The sequence below is a fragment of the Oncorhynchus mykiss genome, chromosome 8 (assembly GCF_013265735.2).
Source record: "Oncorhynchus mykiss isolate Arlee chromosome 8, USDA_OmykA_1.1, whole genome shotgun sequence".
Classification (NCBI taxonomy): Eukaryota; Metazoa; Chordata; class Actinopteri; order Salmoniformes; family Salmonidae; genus Oncorhynchus; species Oncorhynchus mykiss.
The window spans coordinates 30,251,454-30,272,232 of record NC_048572.1 but is presented as its reverse complement, the minus strand read 5'-3'; the positions used below and the strand labels follow the sequence as shown (position 1 = coordinate 30,272,232).

Genomic DNA, 20,779 nt, shown 5'->3' with positions numbered 1-20,779 from the left:
GGTGTCACCCATGTCTTCAGATGCACGTGAGGGCCTACTTTAACTACGACCCGTCTGATGACCCGTACGTGCCGTGCAGGGAGCTGGGCCTGTCTTTTCAGAAGGGAGACATCCTCCACATCATCAGCCAGGATGACCCCAGCTGGTGGCAGGCCTACAGGGACGGGGATGAGGACAACCAGCCCCTAGCCGGGCTAGTTCCAGGTACACAACCCTAACCACCCCAACCCTATCCCTAACCCTAACCACAAAACTAACCTTAACCACCCTAACCCTAACCCCAACCACAAAACTAACCCTAACCACCCTAACCCTAACCCTAACCACAAAACTAACTGTAACCACCCTAACCCCAACACTAACCACCCTTACCACCCCAACCCTATCCCTAACCCTAACCACAAAACTAACCTTAACCACCCTAACCCTAACCCCAACCACAACACTAACCTTAACCACCCTAATCCCAACCATAACCACCCTAACCCTAACCACAAAACTAACCCTAACCACCCTAACCCCAACCCTAACCACCCTAACCCCAACCACAAAACTAACCCTAACCACCCTAACCCCAACCCTAACCACCCTAACCCCAACCACAAAACTAACCCTAACCACCCTAACCCCAACCCTAACCACCCTAACCACAAAACAAACTTTAACCACCCTAACCCCAACCCTAACCACCCTAACCCCAACCCTAACCCTAACCACAAAACTAACTCTAACCACCCTAACCCCAACCCTAACCACCCTAACCCTAACCACAAAACTAACCCTAACCACAAAACTAACCTTAACCACCCTAACCCCAACCCTAACCCTAACCACAAAACTAACCTTAACCACCCTAATCCCAACCCTAATCACCCTAACCCCAACCCTAACCACCCTAACCCCAACCCGAACCACCCTAACCCCAACCACAAAACGAACCCTAACCACCCTAACCCCAACCCTAACCCCAACCCTAACCCTAACCCCAACCACAAAACTAACCCCAACCCTAACCCTAACCACAAAACTAACTTTAATAACCACCCTAACCCCAACCCTAACCACCCTTACCACCCCAACCCTAACCCTAACCACAAAACGAACCTTAACCGCCCTAACCCCAACCCTAACCCTAACCACAAAACGAACTTTAACCACCCTAACCCCAACCCTAACCACCCTTACCACCCTAACCCCAACCCTAACCCTAACCACAAAACTAACCTTAACCACCCTAACCCCAACCCTAACCTTAACCACAAAACTAACCTTAACCACCCTAATCCCAACCCTAACCCCAACCCTAACCCCAACCCAACACTAACCTTAACCACCCTAACCCCAACACTAACCTTAACCACCCTAACCCCAACACCTAGCCTGACCCCAGCTGGTGGCAGGTCTACAGGGACAGGGATGAAGACAACCAGTCCCTGGAAGGGCTTGTCCCTGATATGAGGCTTATCAACCTCCTCCTTGAAGAACTATAAACTATGGCAGCCTATGGGTTAGTCATAGTGCAGAGTTAGGCTTCATCAACACTTTCATTAAAACACACTTGTTTCTGTCTCCCTTCTCCCTCTCCCAGGGAAGAGCTTCCAGCAGCAGAGAGAAGCTATGAAGAAAAACATTGTGGACAGGAATCCTGACAGCCCAGGTAAGGGTTTATATACTCCCTGCACAGTTACACACTCCAGCCATCGTCACAAGCGTCTTAACACACACACACACACACACACACACACACACACACACACACACACACACACACACACACACACACAGGCACACACACAGGCACACTCACACGCACGCACGCACACACACTCACACACACACACACACAGGCACGCACACACATGCACACACACACACGCACGCACACACACACACACACACACACACACACACACACACATGCACGCACACACATGCACACACACACACTCACTCAACATGGGCATATGATCGCTGTCATTATGATTTGATAAGCTGCATTGTTAGTTAAGGGCTTGTAGGTAAGTGATTTGATTTGATAGGCTCCAAATCAGCCTTTGATAACATTCCACATCTAATTCTCTCCAGGGAAGCTTTGGTGTGCAATGAAGAACAAGAAGCAGAGGAAGAAAACCATGTACAACCCCAACAGGAACGTTGGTAAGGCTAGTTCTTTTTCCCAGCTCTTTTTGGTCCAATCCTAAATCGACCCCTAGACCCCTATGCATTTGTGGAGATTTATAGGTATGAGCAAAATGGTGAAACTTCCACCTAGCCTATCAGAGGACAAGGTGGAGCTTATACCTGTCAAGTCCTCTTGGATATTCACAAAATAGAGGGGGCATAGGTCATAGACATACTACATAGGCATAGGAGTTGATTTGGGATTTGGCCTCTCTCTCAGTCAATGTCCCTATGTACATTCTATGACTTGATAAGCCTGCTGGTTCCTGAGCCAGACTTGGTGTTGGTGTGACATGTACGCAGGAATCATGCCTGCTCTATCCATTACATTTCTATCGGCAACATTTACCCTCGGCTGAATATTCAGATAGAAATATGTCATGTCGAACAGATATACCTATCTGATAGAGTAACATTTCTATGGCAACAATTCACCTCCAGTACACCCCCACCTCTCTACCTACCTCTGTCCTGCCCAGACTACTACGCCGACGAAATCCTGACCTATGAGGAGATGGCACTCTACCACCAGCCGGCCAATCGCAAGCGACCTATCGCCCTGATTGGTCCACCCAACAGCGGGCAGGACGAGCTGCGGCAAAGGCTGCTGTCCATCGAGCCGGACAGGTTCGCCGGCGCCGTGCCACGTAAGTAGACCAATGAGAGGAGGGGATTGGGGAATAGAGGGCGGGGCAAGACTTGAGATGGGTCTAGGCTACACAGTTATTGTGTGATGTTAAGTTAGTGGCCTGTTAGGTATGATTTTCAATATCTTTTATTGTGTCCATTTTCTATAGTGTTGTGATTATTCAATGCATTTTAAATCAAGTTTGATGGAGTTTGATAGCTTGGAGCATTGACGAATGACCACAGGAATTCAATCAGGTAGGGTAAACGTTACCACTACATACAGCTTAGCTTCTACCAATTTCTCATGTATTATTTTATGTTAAACTGTTTATTATAATAGACTAGACACTAACTTAACGTCACACAATAACTGTGTAGCCTAGACCCATCTCAAGTCTTGCCCCGCTGGAATGAGTAGCTGTGTCCAAACTTTTGACTGGTATTGTACATTTTAAAATACAAAATTCTCATTTCACAATAATTATCACTCAGATACAACTAGAAACCCACGCATACATGAGAAGAACGGGAGGGAATACCACTTTGTAAACCAGCTGGCTTTTGAGGCGGATGTGGCAGCGGGGAAGTTCATTGAGTCTGGGGAGTACGAAAGGAACCTGTACGGCACCAGCAGTGACTCGGTTCGACAGGTCATCAACTCAGGCAGGATCGGTCTGCTGTGCCTGCACACTAAGGTAGGAAAACACTGATTTTTAAGCACTGCATAGAACTTCATAAGCACTACATAGAACTTCTTTAGCACTACATATAACTTCATAAGCACTACATAGAACTTCTTTAGCATTACATAGAACTTCATAAGCACTACATAGAACTTATTTAGCACTACATAGAACTTCTTTAGCACTACATAGAACTTCTTTAGCACTACATAGAACTTCTTTAGCACTACATAGAACTTCATAAGCACTACATATAACTTCTTTAGCACTACATATAACTTCTTTATCACTACATAGAACTTCATAAGCACTACATAGAACTTCTTTAGCACTACATAGAACTTCATAGGCACTGCATATAACTTCTTTAGCGCTACGTAGATGTTTCATCAATCACGTGGAAGCAAGTCATTCTACATGAAGGATGATAGGTCCTTACATCTGGTGCTTTGCCAAATGTGGCATAGCCCTTGGCCACACATTTTAGAGCATGATGTTTTTCAGCATCTAAACAGGCCATATAAAGGGTTTATTAAGGCTGTATTATCCTATGTTATGTTATGTTTAAAGTGGGGCTCTTGTTAGCCAATAGTTGAGAATATGTTGTGGAGCAGTAGTGTAAAGTACTTAAGTAAAAATACTTTCAAGTACAACTTAAGTATTTTTTGGGGAATATACTTTACTTTACTATTTACATTTTTGACTTTTAATTTTTACTTCACTACATTTCTAAAGACCTAGTGTACTTTTTACTCCATACATTTTTCCTGACACCCGAAAGTATTTAGATTCTGAATGGTTAACAGGACAGGAAAATGGTCCAATTCACATACTTATCAAGAGAACATCCCTGGTCATCCATACTGCCTCTGATCTGGCGGACTCACTAAACTCAAATGCTTCATTTGTAAATCATGTCTGAGTGTTGGAGTTTGCCCCTGGCTGTCCGTAAATAAAAAATGTCATGGTGTCGTCTGGTTTGCTTCAAATAAGGAATTTGAAATAAGTTATACTTTTACTTTTGATAATTAAGTATGTTTAAAACCAAATACTTTTAGACTTTTACTAAAGTAGTATTTTACTGGGTGACTATCACTTTTACTAGAGTCATTTTCTATTTAGGTATCTTTACTTTTTTTCTTTTCTAGTCTCTTTACTTTTACTCAATTATGACAATTGGGCACTGTTTCCACCACCGTTGTGGAGAGTATTTCATAAGCAGGGTTTGAAAGATACTAACCACTCTATTACTCTCTTCTCTATTACCTACCTTTTCTCTAACCTTCTCTCTTCCTGCTGCTGTTTTCATTTGTTCTCTGTCAGTCACTGCGGGTACTGCGGTCCTCCAACCTCAAGCCCTATGTGATCTTCATTGCGCCTCCCTCTCAGGAGCGATTGCGCACCCTGCTGGCCAAGGATGGCAAAAACCCAAAGGTATTTCCTGCTCTTCTTATCTCACAAAAAAACTATTTTATCAGCATCAGCAAGTATCGTTGATACATTCATATCCACAGTGAATGTGTCACTACATTGATCACACGTATCATGTCGATTATATATGCCTGTGAGAAACTATACTCCCTTTTGTTGGTACAATGCTTAAACACTCCTCTGCTAGTATAGTAATAGTTATGCCTTGCCATCTACTGGTCTAGGTGGAATTTTTGCCACATTGCTTGTACATTTGCAATCTTTTCCGATAGGAGGTAGAGGCTAGGCATTGTTTCTGGACATGGCCTACTTATCTCCCTAGCATCCCTTCCCTTTGGAATGGACATCCCTGTCTAGTGTACCCAGTGTCTACCTACGAACATTAACATTCTGAAAACAACATGTCAATTTAGCATCATTTAATCTGACCAGGATATCTGTAACTCCTGTCCTTTCCTACTGTGATTTCCTTCATCTAGCCAGGATATCTATAACCACTGTCCTTCCCTACTGTGTCCCTACATCTAGCCAGGATATCTATAACCACTGTCCTTCCCTACTGTGTCCCTACATCTAGCCAGGATATCTATAACCACTGTCCTTCCCTACTGTGTCCCTACATCTAGCCAGGATATCTATAACTCCTGTCCTTTCCTACTGTGATTTCCTTCATCTAGCCAGGATATCTATAACCACTGTCCTTTCCTACTGTGATTTCCTTCATCTAGCCAGGATATCTATAACCACTGTCCTTCCCTACTGTGTCCCTTCATCTAGCCAGGATATCTATAACCACTGTCCTTTCCTACTGTGATTTCCTTCATCTAGCCAGGATATCTATAACCACTGTCCTTCCCTACTGTGTCCCTACATCTAGCCAGGATATCTATAACCACTGTCCTTCCTTACTGTGTCCCTACATCTAGCCAGGATATCTATAACCACTATCCTTCCCTACTGTGTCCCTACATCTAGCCAGGATATCTATAACCACTGTCCTTTCCTACTGTGTCCCTACATCTAGCCAGGATATCTATAACCACTGTCCTTCCCTACTGTGATTTCCTACATCTAGCCAGGATATCTATAACCACTGTCCTTTCCTACTGTGATTTCCTTCATCTAGCCAGGATATCTATAACCACTGTCCTTCCCTACTGTGTCCCTACATCTAGCCAGGATATCTGTAACTCCTGTCCTTCCCTACTGTGTCCCTACATCTAGCCAGGATATCTATAACCCCTGTCCTTTCCTACTGTGATTTCCTTCATCTAGCCAGGATATCTATAACCACTGTCCTTCCCTACTGTGTCCCTACATCTAGCCAGGATATCTATAACCACTGTCCTTTCCCACTGTGTCCCTTCATCTAGCCAGGATATCTGTAACTCCTGTCCTTTCCTACTGTGATTTCCTTCATCTAGTCAGGATATCTATAACCACTGTCCTTCCCTACTGTGTCCCTACATCTAGCCAGGATATCTATAACCACTGTCCTTTCCTACTGTGTCCCTACATCTAGCCAGGATATCTATAACCACTGTCCTTCCCTACTGTGTCCCTACATCTAGCCAGGATATCTATAACCACTGTCCTTTTCTACTGTGATTTCCTTCATCTAGCCAGGATATATATAACCACTGTCCTTCCCTACTGTGTCCCTACATCTAGCCAGGATATCTATAACCACTGTCCTTCCCTACTGTGTCCCTACATCTAGCCAGGATATCTGTAACTCCTGCCCTTTCCTACTGTGATTTCCTTCATCTAGCCAGGATATCTATAACCACTGTCCTTCCCTACTGTGTCCCTACATCTAGCCAGGATATCTGTAACTCCTGTCCTTTCCTACTGTGATTTCCTTCATCTAGCCAGGATATCTATAACCACTGTCCTTCCCTACTGTGTCCCTACATCTAGCCAGGATATCTATAACCACTCTCCTTTCCTTCTGTGTCCCTACATCTAGCCAGGATATCTATAACCACTGTCCTTTCCTACTGTGATTTCCTTCATCTAGCCAGGATATCTATAACCACTGTCCTTCCCTACTGTGATTTCCTTCATCTAGCCAGGATATCTATAACCACTGTCCTTCCCTACTGTGTCCCTACATCTAGCCAGGATATCTATAACCACTGTCCTTCCCTACTGTGTCCCTACATCTAGCCAGAGGAGCTGAAGGAGCTGATTGAGAAGGCCCGGGAGATGGAGCAGGCCTACGGGCACCTGTTTGACGCGGCCATTGTTAACGGCGAGCCAGACACGGCATTCCACGAGCTCCTGCGGCTCATCAACAAGCTGGACACGGAGCCCCAGTGGGTGCCCTCCTCCTGGCTGTGCTAGGGGTAAGAGGTTAGGGTTGAGTGGTCAACCTAGCGGGCAACTCCAGGGAGCCACAGGAAGGAGAGTTTGGCCTGGGTTGTGTTCATTAGGCACCAAATGGAAGAAAACGTATTGAAACAGGAAGGGAATACCTGGACTTATCCAATGAGAACCATATGTTTTAGTTTTTCATAGATAAACGTTTTGACACATTTCACAATGATGTATCCTAATGAACATGACCCATAACACAGACCTGGAGGAACAACCCTAAAAGGAAGGATGGACAATGATCATTGAGGCCACTGTTAGACCATTGTGGAGCCTCGCAGACACAAAATAGAGGGCCCATTCATTTTTGCCAGAAAGGGTAACTTGTCCTTTATCTAGCCTTCTTATGAAAGTTGGAGTTTACTTCATTTACAGGGATGGACTTTTTATTATATAAGTGTTTGTTTCTGTGTTTGTGAATGTTCTCTTGTGTTTTTGTCAATGTCGGCACCATTCCAGATTCCAGTAGCATATGCAAAGACATTTATCCAAAACTGTAGAAAACATATTTCCATTTTATTCTACTCTAAATAGCTATTTATAATTGTAAATATCTATTTTTAGATGAAATGGCAAACATATGTGATTTACCATTACACCAGACCCAGTCTAATAATGTATGGTTTGTTTGTATGTGGTATACAAGACTGGAACTGTCTGTCTACAGTTGAGGACCAATTTGCTCCTGGGGAACTACCGTATGTAACTTTCTCCTAGAAGTAAGGACCAAAGAGAAAGCCGTTGTATTCTAAAAATGGGTAAAGGTACTTGCTGTGTATCAATGATAGTATTATGTTGTGTTATCTTGAGTTGCTGCACTTGTACATCAAAAACAGACCTCAAGAATCATTGATCATCAGTAAAGATGACCTCGGTATCCATTGTCTAGTGTACCTAGTGTCTACCTACGGACATGAACAGTGTGAAAACAACATATCAATTTAGCATCATTTAATCTGACCAACTTTTATTTTCTTTGGTACTTTATAAGCACAACTCAAAACAAGCCATCTTCAATATAATGAATATTCCTGAAGAGAATTGTTTCAAAATGGTGGACATTAAAGTTACATGAATACTATTTAATCAGGTAAAATGTATGATTTTGGAATATACTCGATACATATTCATTGTGTGTGAGGGTACGCATAGTTAAAACATTTGAGTAGGAAAAAGAACGAGAGCGAATATAAAATGTACATGGCACCACACAATACAGCATGTTACATTTAGCGCTTCAATGCAAAATGGCTGCCATTTCACATACAGGTGTGTGCCCCAGATACGTTTAGGATGTTGTACCTTGTCATAGCTTTCTCAGACAGGACTTTGTTCAATGTCTCCAGCACAGCTTTGTCAACAGACATCAGAAACTGAGGGACAAACCGTGGCTGAAACACCTACAGTAACACTCATTTGAGAGAAGAATCGCAAAGTGACACTTGGAGAATATTCAGATCATCTTTATTTGGATGAATTGTTCTGACATAAGAGGGGTTGCACTCAGGGTGCCACTGTGGATGGTTATAGGGGGTCAGCGGTACATTGTCATTTAGCAGACACTCTTATCCAGAGTGACTTACAGTACTGAGTACATACATTTGTCGTGTTGGGGCACCGTGGGGGTACCCCACAACCCTGGCATTGCAAGCGCGATGCTCTACCAACTGAGCCACACGGGACCCACATGTTAGCCATCCTCCTGTAAAAGGGTCAATACAGTACCATAGAAATAGAATGAAATTGCACAGAAACAGAATGTCATTATTTTATGGTCAATACAACCCCACTGATATGTGGTGACCATGGAAGGGATTAGCATCCACAACACAGACGCTTAGGGGGGGAAAGAACAGCCACCCTGTTTTAACTGTACAGAATGACAGCATGCATTGACTGAGTGTTCTGATGGAAGCATTGCCAATAGCCATCTATGTCCTAACCTAATCAGATGGAATGCTTAAGTACAGTTCACATTTGTAAACCACGTCATTTAACTCAATGTACATATATTATTTGCTACTGAAGCATTCAAAAGATAACTCATCTTCAACACGTTTGACACTCTAGTGAACTGATGTGATTGCTGTTAGCTGCAAAGTTCTGACAGTTCTATACAGTGCTAAATCTGGACACTAATCTCCAATACTGAAAACGACAACAAAACATCACCAACATGTACACAAAAAAAAAACAGACAATTCTTCCCTTTCGCACACAAGAAGAAGACATCAACGTGGCCGGAGAGGCACAGAATAAATAAGATGTGGGTGACGGAGTAGCCACGGGTGACGGCACGTCACTCAAACAGCAGGTCCTGGTCGGTTTCCTCCATCAGCATGTTGGATGGCTCGGCGATGGGGCCCAGCTTGGCCAGACGGGCGGCGATCTCCTTCTCCGTCCTCTCCCTCATCTGCTTCTTTTTCTCCTGGATCTTCTTCAGCCTGAGGAGGTGGGACTCACCATAGAAATCTGAATTAGAACACTCAATACCGCTACGAGACACGCGGACAGTGATCCTCCAGTCAGCTGGGGGTGTAGACTTGGTGTTGAGGATGAGGAGTCTGAGGGATGACGTAACTTACCTGTAGAACTCTTCTCGTTCCCTCTCGTCCAGCTCAGTGATGATGTAGCTGAGGGTCCGCTCAATGCGGGGGATGATCACTGAGGACAGGTCAAAGCACATTTTATCCTCTCCACGCGGTCTTCCGACCATCTCTTTTGACTGCCATTATCGATATGTAGTGCAGGTTTAGTTATTGTGCCGAAGCGGTGCAGACTCACCATGCTCAATGGCGTTCACACGGCGGTTGGTGATCTTGATGGCCTGATCCAGTGTGACAAAGGAAGTCTGTAGATCAAAACAGTGAGACCATGAGACTTTGTTGTTCAGTCACACATGCTCCGCATGGTTTACCAGCCTCGCGAGACTTACCTGTAAGGAGGCCAACTCCACCAGCAGCTCCACTGCTTTGGCATAGTTCCTCTTCAGCCTGGAGACCTGCTCTCCTCCCCTGGCCAGACCAGTCAGCTCATAACCTAACAAGGAGAGGATAGAGGGAAGCAAAGAATACAGTGAGCAGTGACACAGAAACAAACTACAATACAAGTTCAATAGCAGGACATAGCTTTCTAGAAGTTGTTCAACTAAATTTGCCCATAAATGGAGCCATGCCAATATTTGAGGTAATAATAACAATAATAAATGCCATTTGCAGATGCTTTTATCCAAAGCCATACAGGGCCACAGGGTTGGGGTTAATTCCACAAACTAAAATTAGATTCCCTCTCCCTGTAAATTCCATTGAATTCAATTCAAATTCTAGGTCTTTGAATTCAGAACAGTGTGGGGGAAGCTACTCCGAAGATATAATTTGCCAAGCTACAAATGACTTCACACTGGAAGACGTTAAACTAGACCACAGAAAAATTGTTTACTTAACGAAAGTTACTTCGAAAAAGTATTTCACCACATACACAACACTTAGTGAAAGATGATCATATATAAATCTGAAATGTCATAGACTACTTTGGGGTAATATGTTAACAGAATGTATAAAAACAAGATCTCACCCATCTACATAAAAGTGTTTCTAGACATTTTTGCAAATGTATTGAAAATGAAATACAGAAATATGACGCTACAAACTGAGTTTAGATGCATTGAATTTCCTTTGATCATCCTTGATATGTCACTACAACTTGTGGCCAATTCAATAGTTTTTTGGATATGATTTAGAAAGACAACACACCTGTCTAAATACAGTGCATTCAGAAAGTATTCAGACCCCTTGACTTTTTCCACATTTTTTATGTTACAGCCTTACTCTAAAATTCAAAAAAAATCGCAATCTATACACAATAAAGCAGAATGACAATGCAAAAACAATATATATTTTTTAAATGTTTGCAAATTGATAAAGAAATCTAATCTTAATTATCACATTTACATACAATTGAAGTCGGAAGTTTACATACACTTAGGTTGGAGTCATTAAATCTTGTTTTTCAACCACTCCACAAATTTCTTGTTAACAAACTATAGTTTTGGCAAGTCGGTTAGGATTATTTCACTGTATCGCAATTCAAGTGGGTCAGAAGTTTACATACACTAAGTTGACCTGTGGATGTATTTCAAGGCCTACCTTCAAACTCAGTGCTTCTTTGCTTGACATCATGTGAAAATCAAAAGAAATCAGCCAAGACCTCAGAAAAAAATGTTTACACCTCCACAACTCTGGTTCATCCTTGGGAGCAATTTCCAAATGCCTGAAGGTACCACGTTCATCTGTACAAACAATAGCATGCAAGAATAAACACCATGGGACCACGCAGCTGTCATACTGCTCAGGAAGGAGACACGTTCTGTCTCCTAGAGATGAACGTACCATGGTGCGAAAAGTGCAAATCAATCCCAGAACAACAGCAAAGGACCTTGTGAAGATGCTGGAGGAAACAGGTACAAAAGTATCTATATGCACAGTAAAATGAGTCCTATATCGATATAACCTGAAAGGCCGCTCAGCAAAGAAGAAGCCACTGCTCCAGAACCGCCATAAAAAAAGCCAGAATACGGTTTGCAACTGCACATGGGGACAAAGATCGTACTTTTTGGAGACATGTCCTCTGGTTTGATGAAACAAAAATAGAACTGTATGGCCATAATGACCATCGTTATGTTTGGAGGAAAAAGGGGGAGGCTTGCAAGCCGAAGAACTCCATCCCAACCGTGATGCACAGGGGTGGCAGCATCATGTTGTGGGGGTGCTTTGCTGCAGGAGGGACTGGTGCACTTCACAAAATAGATGGCATCATGAGAAAGGAAAATTATGTGGATATATTGAAGCAACATCTCAAGACGTCAGTCAGGAAGTTAAAGCTTGGTCGCAAATGGGTCTTCCAAATGGACAATGACCCCAAGCATACTTCCAAAGTTATGGCAAAATGGCTTAAGGATAACAATGCCAAGGTATTGGAGTGGCCATCACAAAGCCCTGACCTCAATCCCATGGAACATTTGTGGGCAGAACTGAACAAGTGTGTGCGAGCAAGGAGGCCTACAAACCGGACTCAGTTACACCAGCTCTGTCAGGAGGAATGGGCCAAAATTCATCCAACTTATTGTGGGAAGCTTGTGGAAGGCTACCTGAAACGTTTGACCCAAGTTAAACAATTTAAAGGTAATGCTACCAAATACTAATTGAGTGTATGTAAACTTCTGACCCACTGGGAATGTGATGAAAGAAATAAAATTGAAATAATTCTCTACTATTATTCTGACATTTCACATTCTTAAAATAAAGTGGTAATCCTAACTGACCTAAGACAGGGAATTTGTTACTAGGATTAAATGTCAGGAATTGTAAAAAACTGAGTTTAAATGTATTTGGCTAAGGTGTATGTAAACTTCCATCTTCAACTGTAACTATTCAGACCCTTTACTCAGTACTTTGCTGAAGCACCTGTGAATACAGCCTCGAGGTTTCTTGGGTATGCTACAAGCTTAGCACTAGAGGTCGACCGATTAATCGGAATGGCCGATTAATTAGGGCCGATTTCAAGTTTTCATAACAATCGGAAATCAGTATTTTTGGACATCGATTTATTTTATTTGTTTTACCTTTATATCATCTTTATTTAACTAGGCAAGTCAATTAAGAACACATTCTTATTTTCAATGACGGCCTAGGAACGTTGGGTTAACTGCCTTGTTCAGAGGCAGAACGACAGATTTTTACCTTGTCATCTCGGGGGATTCAATCTTGCAACCTTAAAGTTAACTATTCCAACGCTCTAACCACCTGATTACATTGCACTCCACAAGGAGCCTGCCTGTTACGCGAATGCAGTAGAAGCCAAAGTAAGTTGCAAGCTATCATCAAACTTATCTTATAAAAACAATCATTCAATCATAATCACTAGTTAACTACACACGGTTGATGATTTGACTAGTTTATCTAGCGTGTCCTGCGTTGCATATACAGTGCCTTGCGAAAGTATTTGGCCTCCTTGAACTTTGCGACCTTTTGCCACATTTCAGGCTTCAAACATAAAGATATATAACTGTATTTTTTTGTGAAGAATCAACAACAAGTGGGACACAATCATGAAGTGGAACGAAAGTTATTGGATATTTCAAACTTTTTTAACAAATCAAAAACTGAAAAATTGGGCGTGCAAAATTATTCAGCCCTCTTAAGTTAATACTTTGTAGCGCCACCTTTTGCTGCGATTACAGCTGTAAGTCGCTTGGGGTATGTCTCTATCAGTTTTGCACATCGAGAGACTGAAATTTTTTCCCATTCCTCCTTGCAAAACAGCTCGAGCTCAGTGAGGTTGGATGGAGAGCATTTGTGAACAGCAGTTTTCAGTTCTTTCCACAGATTCTCGATTGGATTCAGGTCTGGACTTTGACTTGGCCATTCTAACACCTGGATATGTTTACTTTTGAACCATTCCATTGTAGATTTTGCTTTATGTTTTGGATCATTGTCTTGTTGGAAGACAACTCTCTGTCCCAGTCTCAGGTCTTTTGCAGATTCCATCAGGTTTTCTTCCAGAATGGTCCTGTATTTGGCTCCATCCATCTTCCCATCAATTTTAACCATCTTCCCTGTCCCTGCTGAAGAAAAGCAGGCCCAAACCATGATGCTGCCACCACCATGTTTGACAGTGGGGATGGTGTGTTCAGCTGTGTTGCTTTTACGCCAAACATAACGTTTTGCATTGTTGCCAAAAAGTTCAATTTTGGTTTCATCTGACCAGAGCACCTTCTTCCACATGTTTGGTGTGTCTCCCAGGTGGCTTGTGGCAAACTTTAAACAACACTTTTTATGGATAGCTTTAAGAAATGGCTTTCTTCTTGCCACTCTTCCAGAAAGGCCAGATTTGTGCAATATACAACTGATTGTTGTCCTATGGACAGAGTCTCCCACCTCAGCTGTAGATCTCTGCAGTTCATCCAGAGTGATCATGGGCCTCTTGGCTGCATCTCTGATCAGTCTTCTCCTTGTATGAGCTGAAAGTTTAGAGGGACGGCCAGGTCTTGGTAGATTTGCAGTGGTCTGATACTCCTTCCATTTCAATATTATCGCTTGCACAGTGCTCCTTGGGATGTTTAAAGCTTGGGAAATCTTTTTGTATCCAAATCTGGCTTTAAACTTCTTCACAACAGTATCTCGGACCTGCCTGGTGTGTTCCTTGTTCTTCATGATGCTCTCTGCACTTTTAACGGACCTCTGAGACTATCACAGTGCAGGTGCATTTAGACGGAGACTTGATTACACACAGGTGGATTGTATTTATCATCATTAGTCATTTAGGTCAACATTGGATCATTCAGAGATCCTCACTGAACTTCTGGAGAGAGTTTGCTGCACTGAAAGTAAAGGGGCTGAATAATTTTGCACGCCCAATTTTTCAGTTTTTGATTTGTTAAAAAAGTTTGAAATATCCAATAAATGTCGTTCCACTTCATGATTGTGTCCCACTTGTTGTTGATTCTTCACAAAAAAATACAGTTTTATATCTTTATGTTTGAAGCCTGAAATGTGACAAAAGGTCGCAAAGTTCAAGGGGGCCGAATACTTTCGCAAGGCACTGTAATCGATGCGGTGTGTATCGTTGCTCCAATGTGTACCTAACCATAAACATCAATGCCTTTCTTAAAATCAATACACAGAAGTATATATTTTTAAACCTGCATATTTAGCTAAAATAAATCCAGGTTAGCAGTCAATATTAACCAGGTGAAATTGTGTTCATTGCACGCAGAGTCAGTGTATATTCAACAGTTTGGGCTGCCTAAATTGCCAGAATTTTACGTAATTATGACATAACATTGAAGGTTGTGCAATGTAACAGGAATATTTAGACTTATGGATGCCACCCGTTAGATGAAATACGGAACGGTTCCATATGTCACTGAAAGAATAAACATCTTGTTTTCGAGATGATAGTTTCCGGATTCGACCATATTAATGACCTAAGGCTCGTATTTCTGTGTGTTATTATGTTATAATTAAGTCTATGATTTGATAGAGCAGTCTGACTGAGCGGTGGTAGGCAGCAGCATGCTCGTAAGCATTCATTCAAACAGCACTTTTGTAAGTTTTGCCAGCAGCTCTTCGTTGTGCTTCAAGCATTGCGCTGTTTATGACTTCAAGCCTATCAACTCCCGAGATTAGGCTGGTGTAACCTATGTGAAATGGCTAGCTAGTTAGCGGGGTGCGCGCTAATAGCGTTTCAAACGTCACTCGCTCTGAGACGGTTGTTCCCCTTGCTTCGAGGGTGGCTGTTGTCGATGTGTTCCTGGTTCGAGCCCAGGTAGGAGCGAGGAGAGGGACGGAAGCTATACTGTTACACTGGCAATACTAAAGTGCCTACAAGAACATCCAATAGTCCAAGGTTAATGAAATACAAATGGTATAGAGAGAAATAGTCCTATAATTCCTATAATAACTACAACCTATAACTTCTTACCTGGGAATATTGAAGACATGTTAAAAGGAACCACCAGCTTTCATATGTTCTCATGTTCTGAGCAAGGAACTTAAACGTTAGCTTTCTTACATGGCACATACTGCACTTTTACTTTCAACACTCTGTTTTTGCATTATTTAAACCAAATTGAACATGTTTCATTATTTATTTGAGGCTAAATTGATTTTATTGATGCATTATATTATGTTAAAATAAGTGTTCATTCAGTATTGTTGTAATTGTCATTATTACAAATAAATAAAATGTTATATAAAAAAAAAATATATATATATTTTTTAAATCGTCCGATTAATCGGTATCGGCTTTTTTTTTTTTTTTGGTCCTCCAATAATCGGTATCGGCGTTGAAAAATCATAATCGGTCGACCTCTACTTAGCACACCCATATTTGGGGAGTTTCTCCCATTCTTCTCTGTATATCCTTTCAAGCTCATCAGGTTGGATAGAGAGCGTCGCTGCACCACTATTTTCAGGTCTCTCCAGAGAAATTAGATCTGGTTCAAGTCCAGGCTCTGGCTGGACCACTCAAGGACATTGTCCCGAAGCCACTCCTGCATTGACGTGGCTGTGTGCTTAGGGTTGTTGTCCTGTTGGAAGGGGAACCTTTGCCCCAGGCTGAGGTCCTGAGCAGGTTTTCTTCAAGGATCTCTCTGTACTTTGCTCCGATCATCTTTTCCTCGATCCTGACTAGTATCCCAGTCCCTGCCGCTGAAAAACATCCCCACAGCATAATGCTGCCAGCACCATGCTTCACCGTAGGGATGGTGTCAGCTTTCCTCCAAACGTGACACTTGGCATTGAGGCCAAATAGTTCAATCTTGGTTACATCATGCCAGAGAATCCTGTTTCTCATGGTCTGAGAGTCTTTAGGTGCCTTTTGGTAAACTCCAAGCAGGCTGTAGTGTGTCTTTACCTGAGGAGTGGCTTCCATCTGGCCACGCTACCATAAAGGCCTGATTGGTGGAATGCTGCAGAGATGGTTGCCCTTCTGGAAAGTTCTCCCTTCTCCACAGAGGAACTCTAGAGCTCTGTCAGAGTGACAATCGGGTTATTGGTCACCTCCCTGACCAAGGCCCTTCTCACCCGATTGTTCAGTTTGTCCGGTCGGCCAGCTCTAGGAAGAGTCTTGGTGGTTCGAAACTTCTTCCATTTAAGAATGATGGGAGGCCACTGTGTTCTTGGGAACTTTCAATGCTGCAGGTACCCTTCCCCAGATCTGTGCCTCGACACAATCCTGTCTCTGAGCTCTACGGGCAATTCCTTCGAACTCATGGCTTAGTTTTTGCTCTGACATGCACTGTCAACTGTGGGACCTTATATAGACAGGTGTGTGCCTTTCCAAATCATGTATAATCAATTGAATTTACCACAGGTTGACTCCAAGTTGTAGAAACTTTATTTAAATATGTTTGCAAAAATCCTAAAAAGCTGTTTCGCTTTATCATTATGGGTATTGTGTGTAGATTGATGGGGGAACAAATATTTAATACATTTTAGAATAAGGCTGTAACATAACAAAATGTGGAAAAAGTCAAGGGGTTTGAATACTTTCCGAATGCACTGTAAGGTCTCACAGTTGACAGTGCATGTCAGAGCAGAAATATACAATCAAGTCCAAGGAACTGCCTGTAGATCTCCGAGATAGAATTGTGATGAGACATACAGTATCTGGGGAAGGGTATAAAACTTTATAGAGTGTTGAGATTTTCCAAGAGCACAGTGGTCTACATCATTGGGAAATTTAACAAATACGGAACTACCCAGACTCTGCCTAGAGCTGGCCGTCCGACCTAACTGAGCAATCGGGCTAGAAGGACCTTGGTCAGGGAGGTGACCAAGAACCCAATGACCACTCTGACAGAACTACAGAGTTCCTTGGCTGAGATGGGAGAACCTGTCAGAAGGCATACAGTGTCTACAGTACTTCACCAATCTGGGCTTTATGGGAGTGGCCAGATGGAAGCTACGCCTGAGAAAAAGGCCCATGACAGCATGCCTGGAGTTGGCAAAAATATTCTGTGGTCTGTTGAGACAAAAACTGAATTATTTGGCCTGAATGCAAAGCACTATTTCTGGAAAAAACCAGGCACAGCTCATCATCTGTCTAACACCATCACTAAAGTGAAGCATGGGAGGCAGCATCATGCCATGGGGATGTTTTTCAATAGCAGGGACTAAGAGACTGGTAATGATAGAGGGAACAATGAATGGAGTCAAATTCAGGCAAGTCCTTGATGAGAACCTGCTTCAGAGGACAAACGACCCCAAGCATACAGCCAAAGCAACGCTGGAATGGCTTCAGAACAAGAATGTGAAAGTCCTTGAGTGACCTAGCCAAAGCACAGACTTGAATCCCATTGAAAATCTGTGGCAATTCTTGAAGATTGCTGTTCACCGCTATTCCCCATCTAACTTAACAGAGCTTGAGAAAATCTGCAAGGAAGAACGGGAGAAAAACCCAAATCCAGATGTGCAAAAATGATAACAGACTGTAGGGGCTCCTACAAAGTATTGACTCGCGTGTAAATACTTATGTAAATTATATTTCTGTATTTAATTTGCCAAACATTTCTAAAAACATGTTTTCAGTTTGTCATTATGGGGTGTTTTGTGTGAATGGATGAGAAAAAATATATTTTATCAATTTTTATTTCAGGCTGAAACAACAAAATGTGGAATAAGTCAAGGGGTATGAATACTTTCTGAAGGCACTGTAGATTTGAATACCACCAAGCTACTGCAATATGTAGTTAAATTACTAGTTGAACTACATGTAGTTAACTACTACCAAACACTGATTCAGAGATAATTCAATTTCTCTCAATTACAATGTTGGGGATTTAATTATTGGATATATTATCCTCAACAATTCCATAAATTCCAATTTGAATTCAATTCCCCTCAGGCTTTAAGGCTGATCATGTCACTGTTCACAGTTTAGCTATACTGGAAATATAGAAATACAAGTTAATGACTTCAAACAAATCCTGCAGTCAGTTCATTAACTGGGCAAAGTAGAAATATTTAATTTGAATTATTAAACTGTTTTAATCATTCCAATTCAATTCCAATTCAAAACGTCCAAACAGCCTAAATCCAATTCCATAACTTGAAGACTATTGAAATTCTAATTGAATTCAACGTAAATTCTCCACTTCATGAGTGAATTCAAGAATTGATTTGGAATTTCAAACTAAATTGGAATTGGCCTCAACCCTGCATGACCAGATAAGAACACTACTTACTGTCCCCTCCTTCTTGGTAGTGCTCAAACACAGGTAGAGTGACACCTGTGAGGAAAAGGAGAATCACACAGGTGAGACATTAAGGAGAGACATGCTGTTGTTCTAAAAAGATACAGAGAAGTCCAAAAGGTGTTGACCTGCCACGTTATCCTTCTTAGCCCGAACCTTCACCTGGGCCTTGTTCACATTCTGGATGACAGTGGTGCTGTGGGAACATGATAATGTTATGAGAATATTGACAAAACATTAGCAAAATATTGACATCAGACAAACACCTAAATAAAGGCCTCAAATGGCTCATGATGAGGCCCATCTTCTCACCTGAAGTCGCCAGCGGCGAATTTCGCCTCAGCCAAAGAGAAGGCCGCCTCCCTCATCACTTCACCCATCAATGTCTTTGTCTAGAAATCGGGAGAGGCAACAAAAAGACAGGAGCCAGCGTAACATGCCCCGATAACAGGATTTTATGCAAAGAAATAATACAACTGACTTATATTAAATCAGATAAGAAACAGAGAATTGGACAATGTTTTAATCATAGAAACAGAACTGCTAGAACAGATATTCCCATTCAAAAATTGATGGTCCGTGATGGGTGGGCCGGCAGACATATTGAGTTCACTCATGAGTACACTGTCAAATGTCCATGGTCCGGGGGGCTTTTTCTGTTCTAGTCATTCTTGTTTCTATGGTTTTAAACCTCCTTGAATTACCTCGATGATCTTGCGGAGGATCTGACGGAAGCGCATGGAGAGGGCATCAGCCTTCTTCTTCAGTAGGTTTCTACCAGTCTGGGCCCCCTTCAGACGGGCCTTCATGATGGTCTGGGCCCTTCACAGACAAGTCATCAGGTGTCAGAGAGGACTTCCATCATAAACATGCATGGCCATTCAGATTTGAATCATTTTGAAAGATATTGGTGCTTTTATGCCGTTTTCTGCAGGTCACCACAATATCAAAAGTGCCTGTTATTGACCCATCATTATGATGTTCCAGACAAATTAACATAGTAAGTAGTTAGACATGGCATAATCTGTGCCATAGACTGTGTGAGTAAAGTTAGGGCACATCAAAATCTCCCAGTGGTTGTTTGGAAATTATGGACAGTCATCACATGACAGTGACCGTCCATTTCCTCTTTTAGATGTTCATCATGAAATGGCAAAGAAATACAACTATTGACTCGAAATAATAACTAATGCCATTGCAAATTGTTGCAACAGTGCAAAGGTTGAGTTTTTCCAACATTTATTTTAAAGGGCTCACAATTGACTGTGCTTGGCTAACTAGCTGACAGCTGGCTCAGCTTACTGATCTGTAATTTCCTTCATTTCAATTTGGCTCAACCTAACACAACTAAAATGTCATGTATTAAATAGGGGGCATAAACTTGCTCCCCTAGATTGAGTGGACTAGCTTGCTAGAAATGTCAAACTATGCTGGCTAAAATAACAAGCTACCTAGACTTGCTACTTACATTCTAGAGGGGAAGACGTCGATTCTCTCTTTTCCTGACATCTTCTTTGGCTGCAAACGGTCTTATGTACTTCAATTACGTCTGGACGGCGATTAAATAACGAGACAGCACGCAAATAACAAAAATATTAAAGAATAGGTATTGCACAGTTGTTATTACTTGGAGAATAACAGCTTTGTAACCGATGTCGTGTTATTCATGATATTCTATTGCAAAAAGCCATCAGCTGGTTAGTAGTCATGTGACTATGTTGTT

At 42.2% G+C, this 20,779-nt stretch overlaps 2 protein-coding genes across 2 annotated transcripts in view; one reads left to right on the top strand and one right to left on the bottom strand.

Annotated features, from left to right (window-relative positions):
* Positions 1-8,648, top strand: part of LOC110529225 (MAGUK p55 subfamily member 5-A) — a 28,757-nt gene extending 20,109 nt beyond the window's left edge. Inside the window, exons 8-14 of the mRNA XM_036985270.1 lie at positions 21-204; positions 1,589-1,657; positions 2,086-2,157; positions 2,661-2,828; positions 3,304-3,506; positions 4,818-4,928; positions 7,095-8,648. Coding sequence (XP_036841165.1) covers positions 21-204; positions 1,589-1,657; positions 2,086-2,157; positions 2,661-2,828; positions 3,304-3,506; positions 4,818-4,928; positions 7,095-7,271 — 984 coding nt within the window. The 3' untranslated portion in view covers positions 7,272-8,648. The remainder of the gene's footprint in view (positions 1-20; positions 205-1,588; positions 1,658-2,085; positions 2,158-2,660; positions 2,829-3,303; positions 3,507-4,817; positions 4,929-7,094) is intronic.
* A 100-nt stretch (positions 8,649-8,748) lies between these two features.
* Positions 8,749-20,767, bottom strand: LOC110529770 (V-type proton ATPase subunit D). Its single transcript, XM_021612288.2, has 9 exons — positions 20,525-20,767; positions 19,761-19,878; positions 19,369-19,448; positions 19,185-19,252; positions 19,048-19,092; positions 10,237-10,340; positions 10,086-10,152; positions 9,887-9,965; positions 8,749-9,745 (listed from the first exon to the last, which is right to left on the bottom strand). Exons 1-9 carry the CDS (start codon positions 20,563-20,565, stop codon positions 9,601-9,603), a joined length of 747 nt encoding a protein of 248 aa, XP_021467963.1. The 5' UTR covers positions 20,566-20,767; the 3' UTR covers positions 8,749-9,600.
* Between the last annotated feature and the right edge of the window lie 12 nt (positions 20,768-20,779).

Excerpts from the sequence above, each read along its gene's own strand:
- LOC110529770 (XM_021612288.2), bottom strand. The coding sequence starts at position 20,565 with ATGTCAGGAAAAGAGAGAATCGACGTCTTCCCCTCTAGAAT. Across the intron at positions 19,093-19,184 it reads TAAGAAGGATAACGTGGCAG|GTGTCACTCTACCTGTGTTT; the intron begins GTCAACACCTTT and ends TTTTCCTCACAG. Across the intron at positions 9,966-10,085 it reads TGTGAACGCCATTGAGCATG|TGATCATCCCCCGCATTGAG; the intron begins GTGAGTCTGCAC and ends ACCTGTCCTCAG.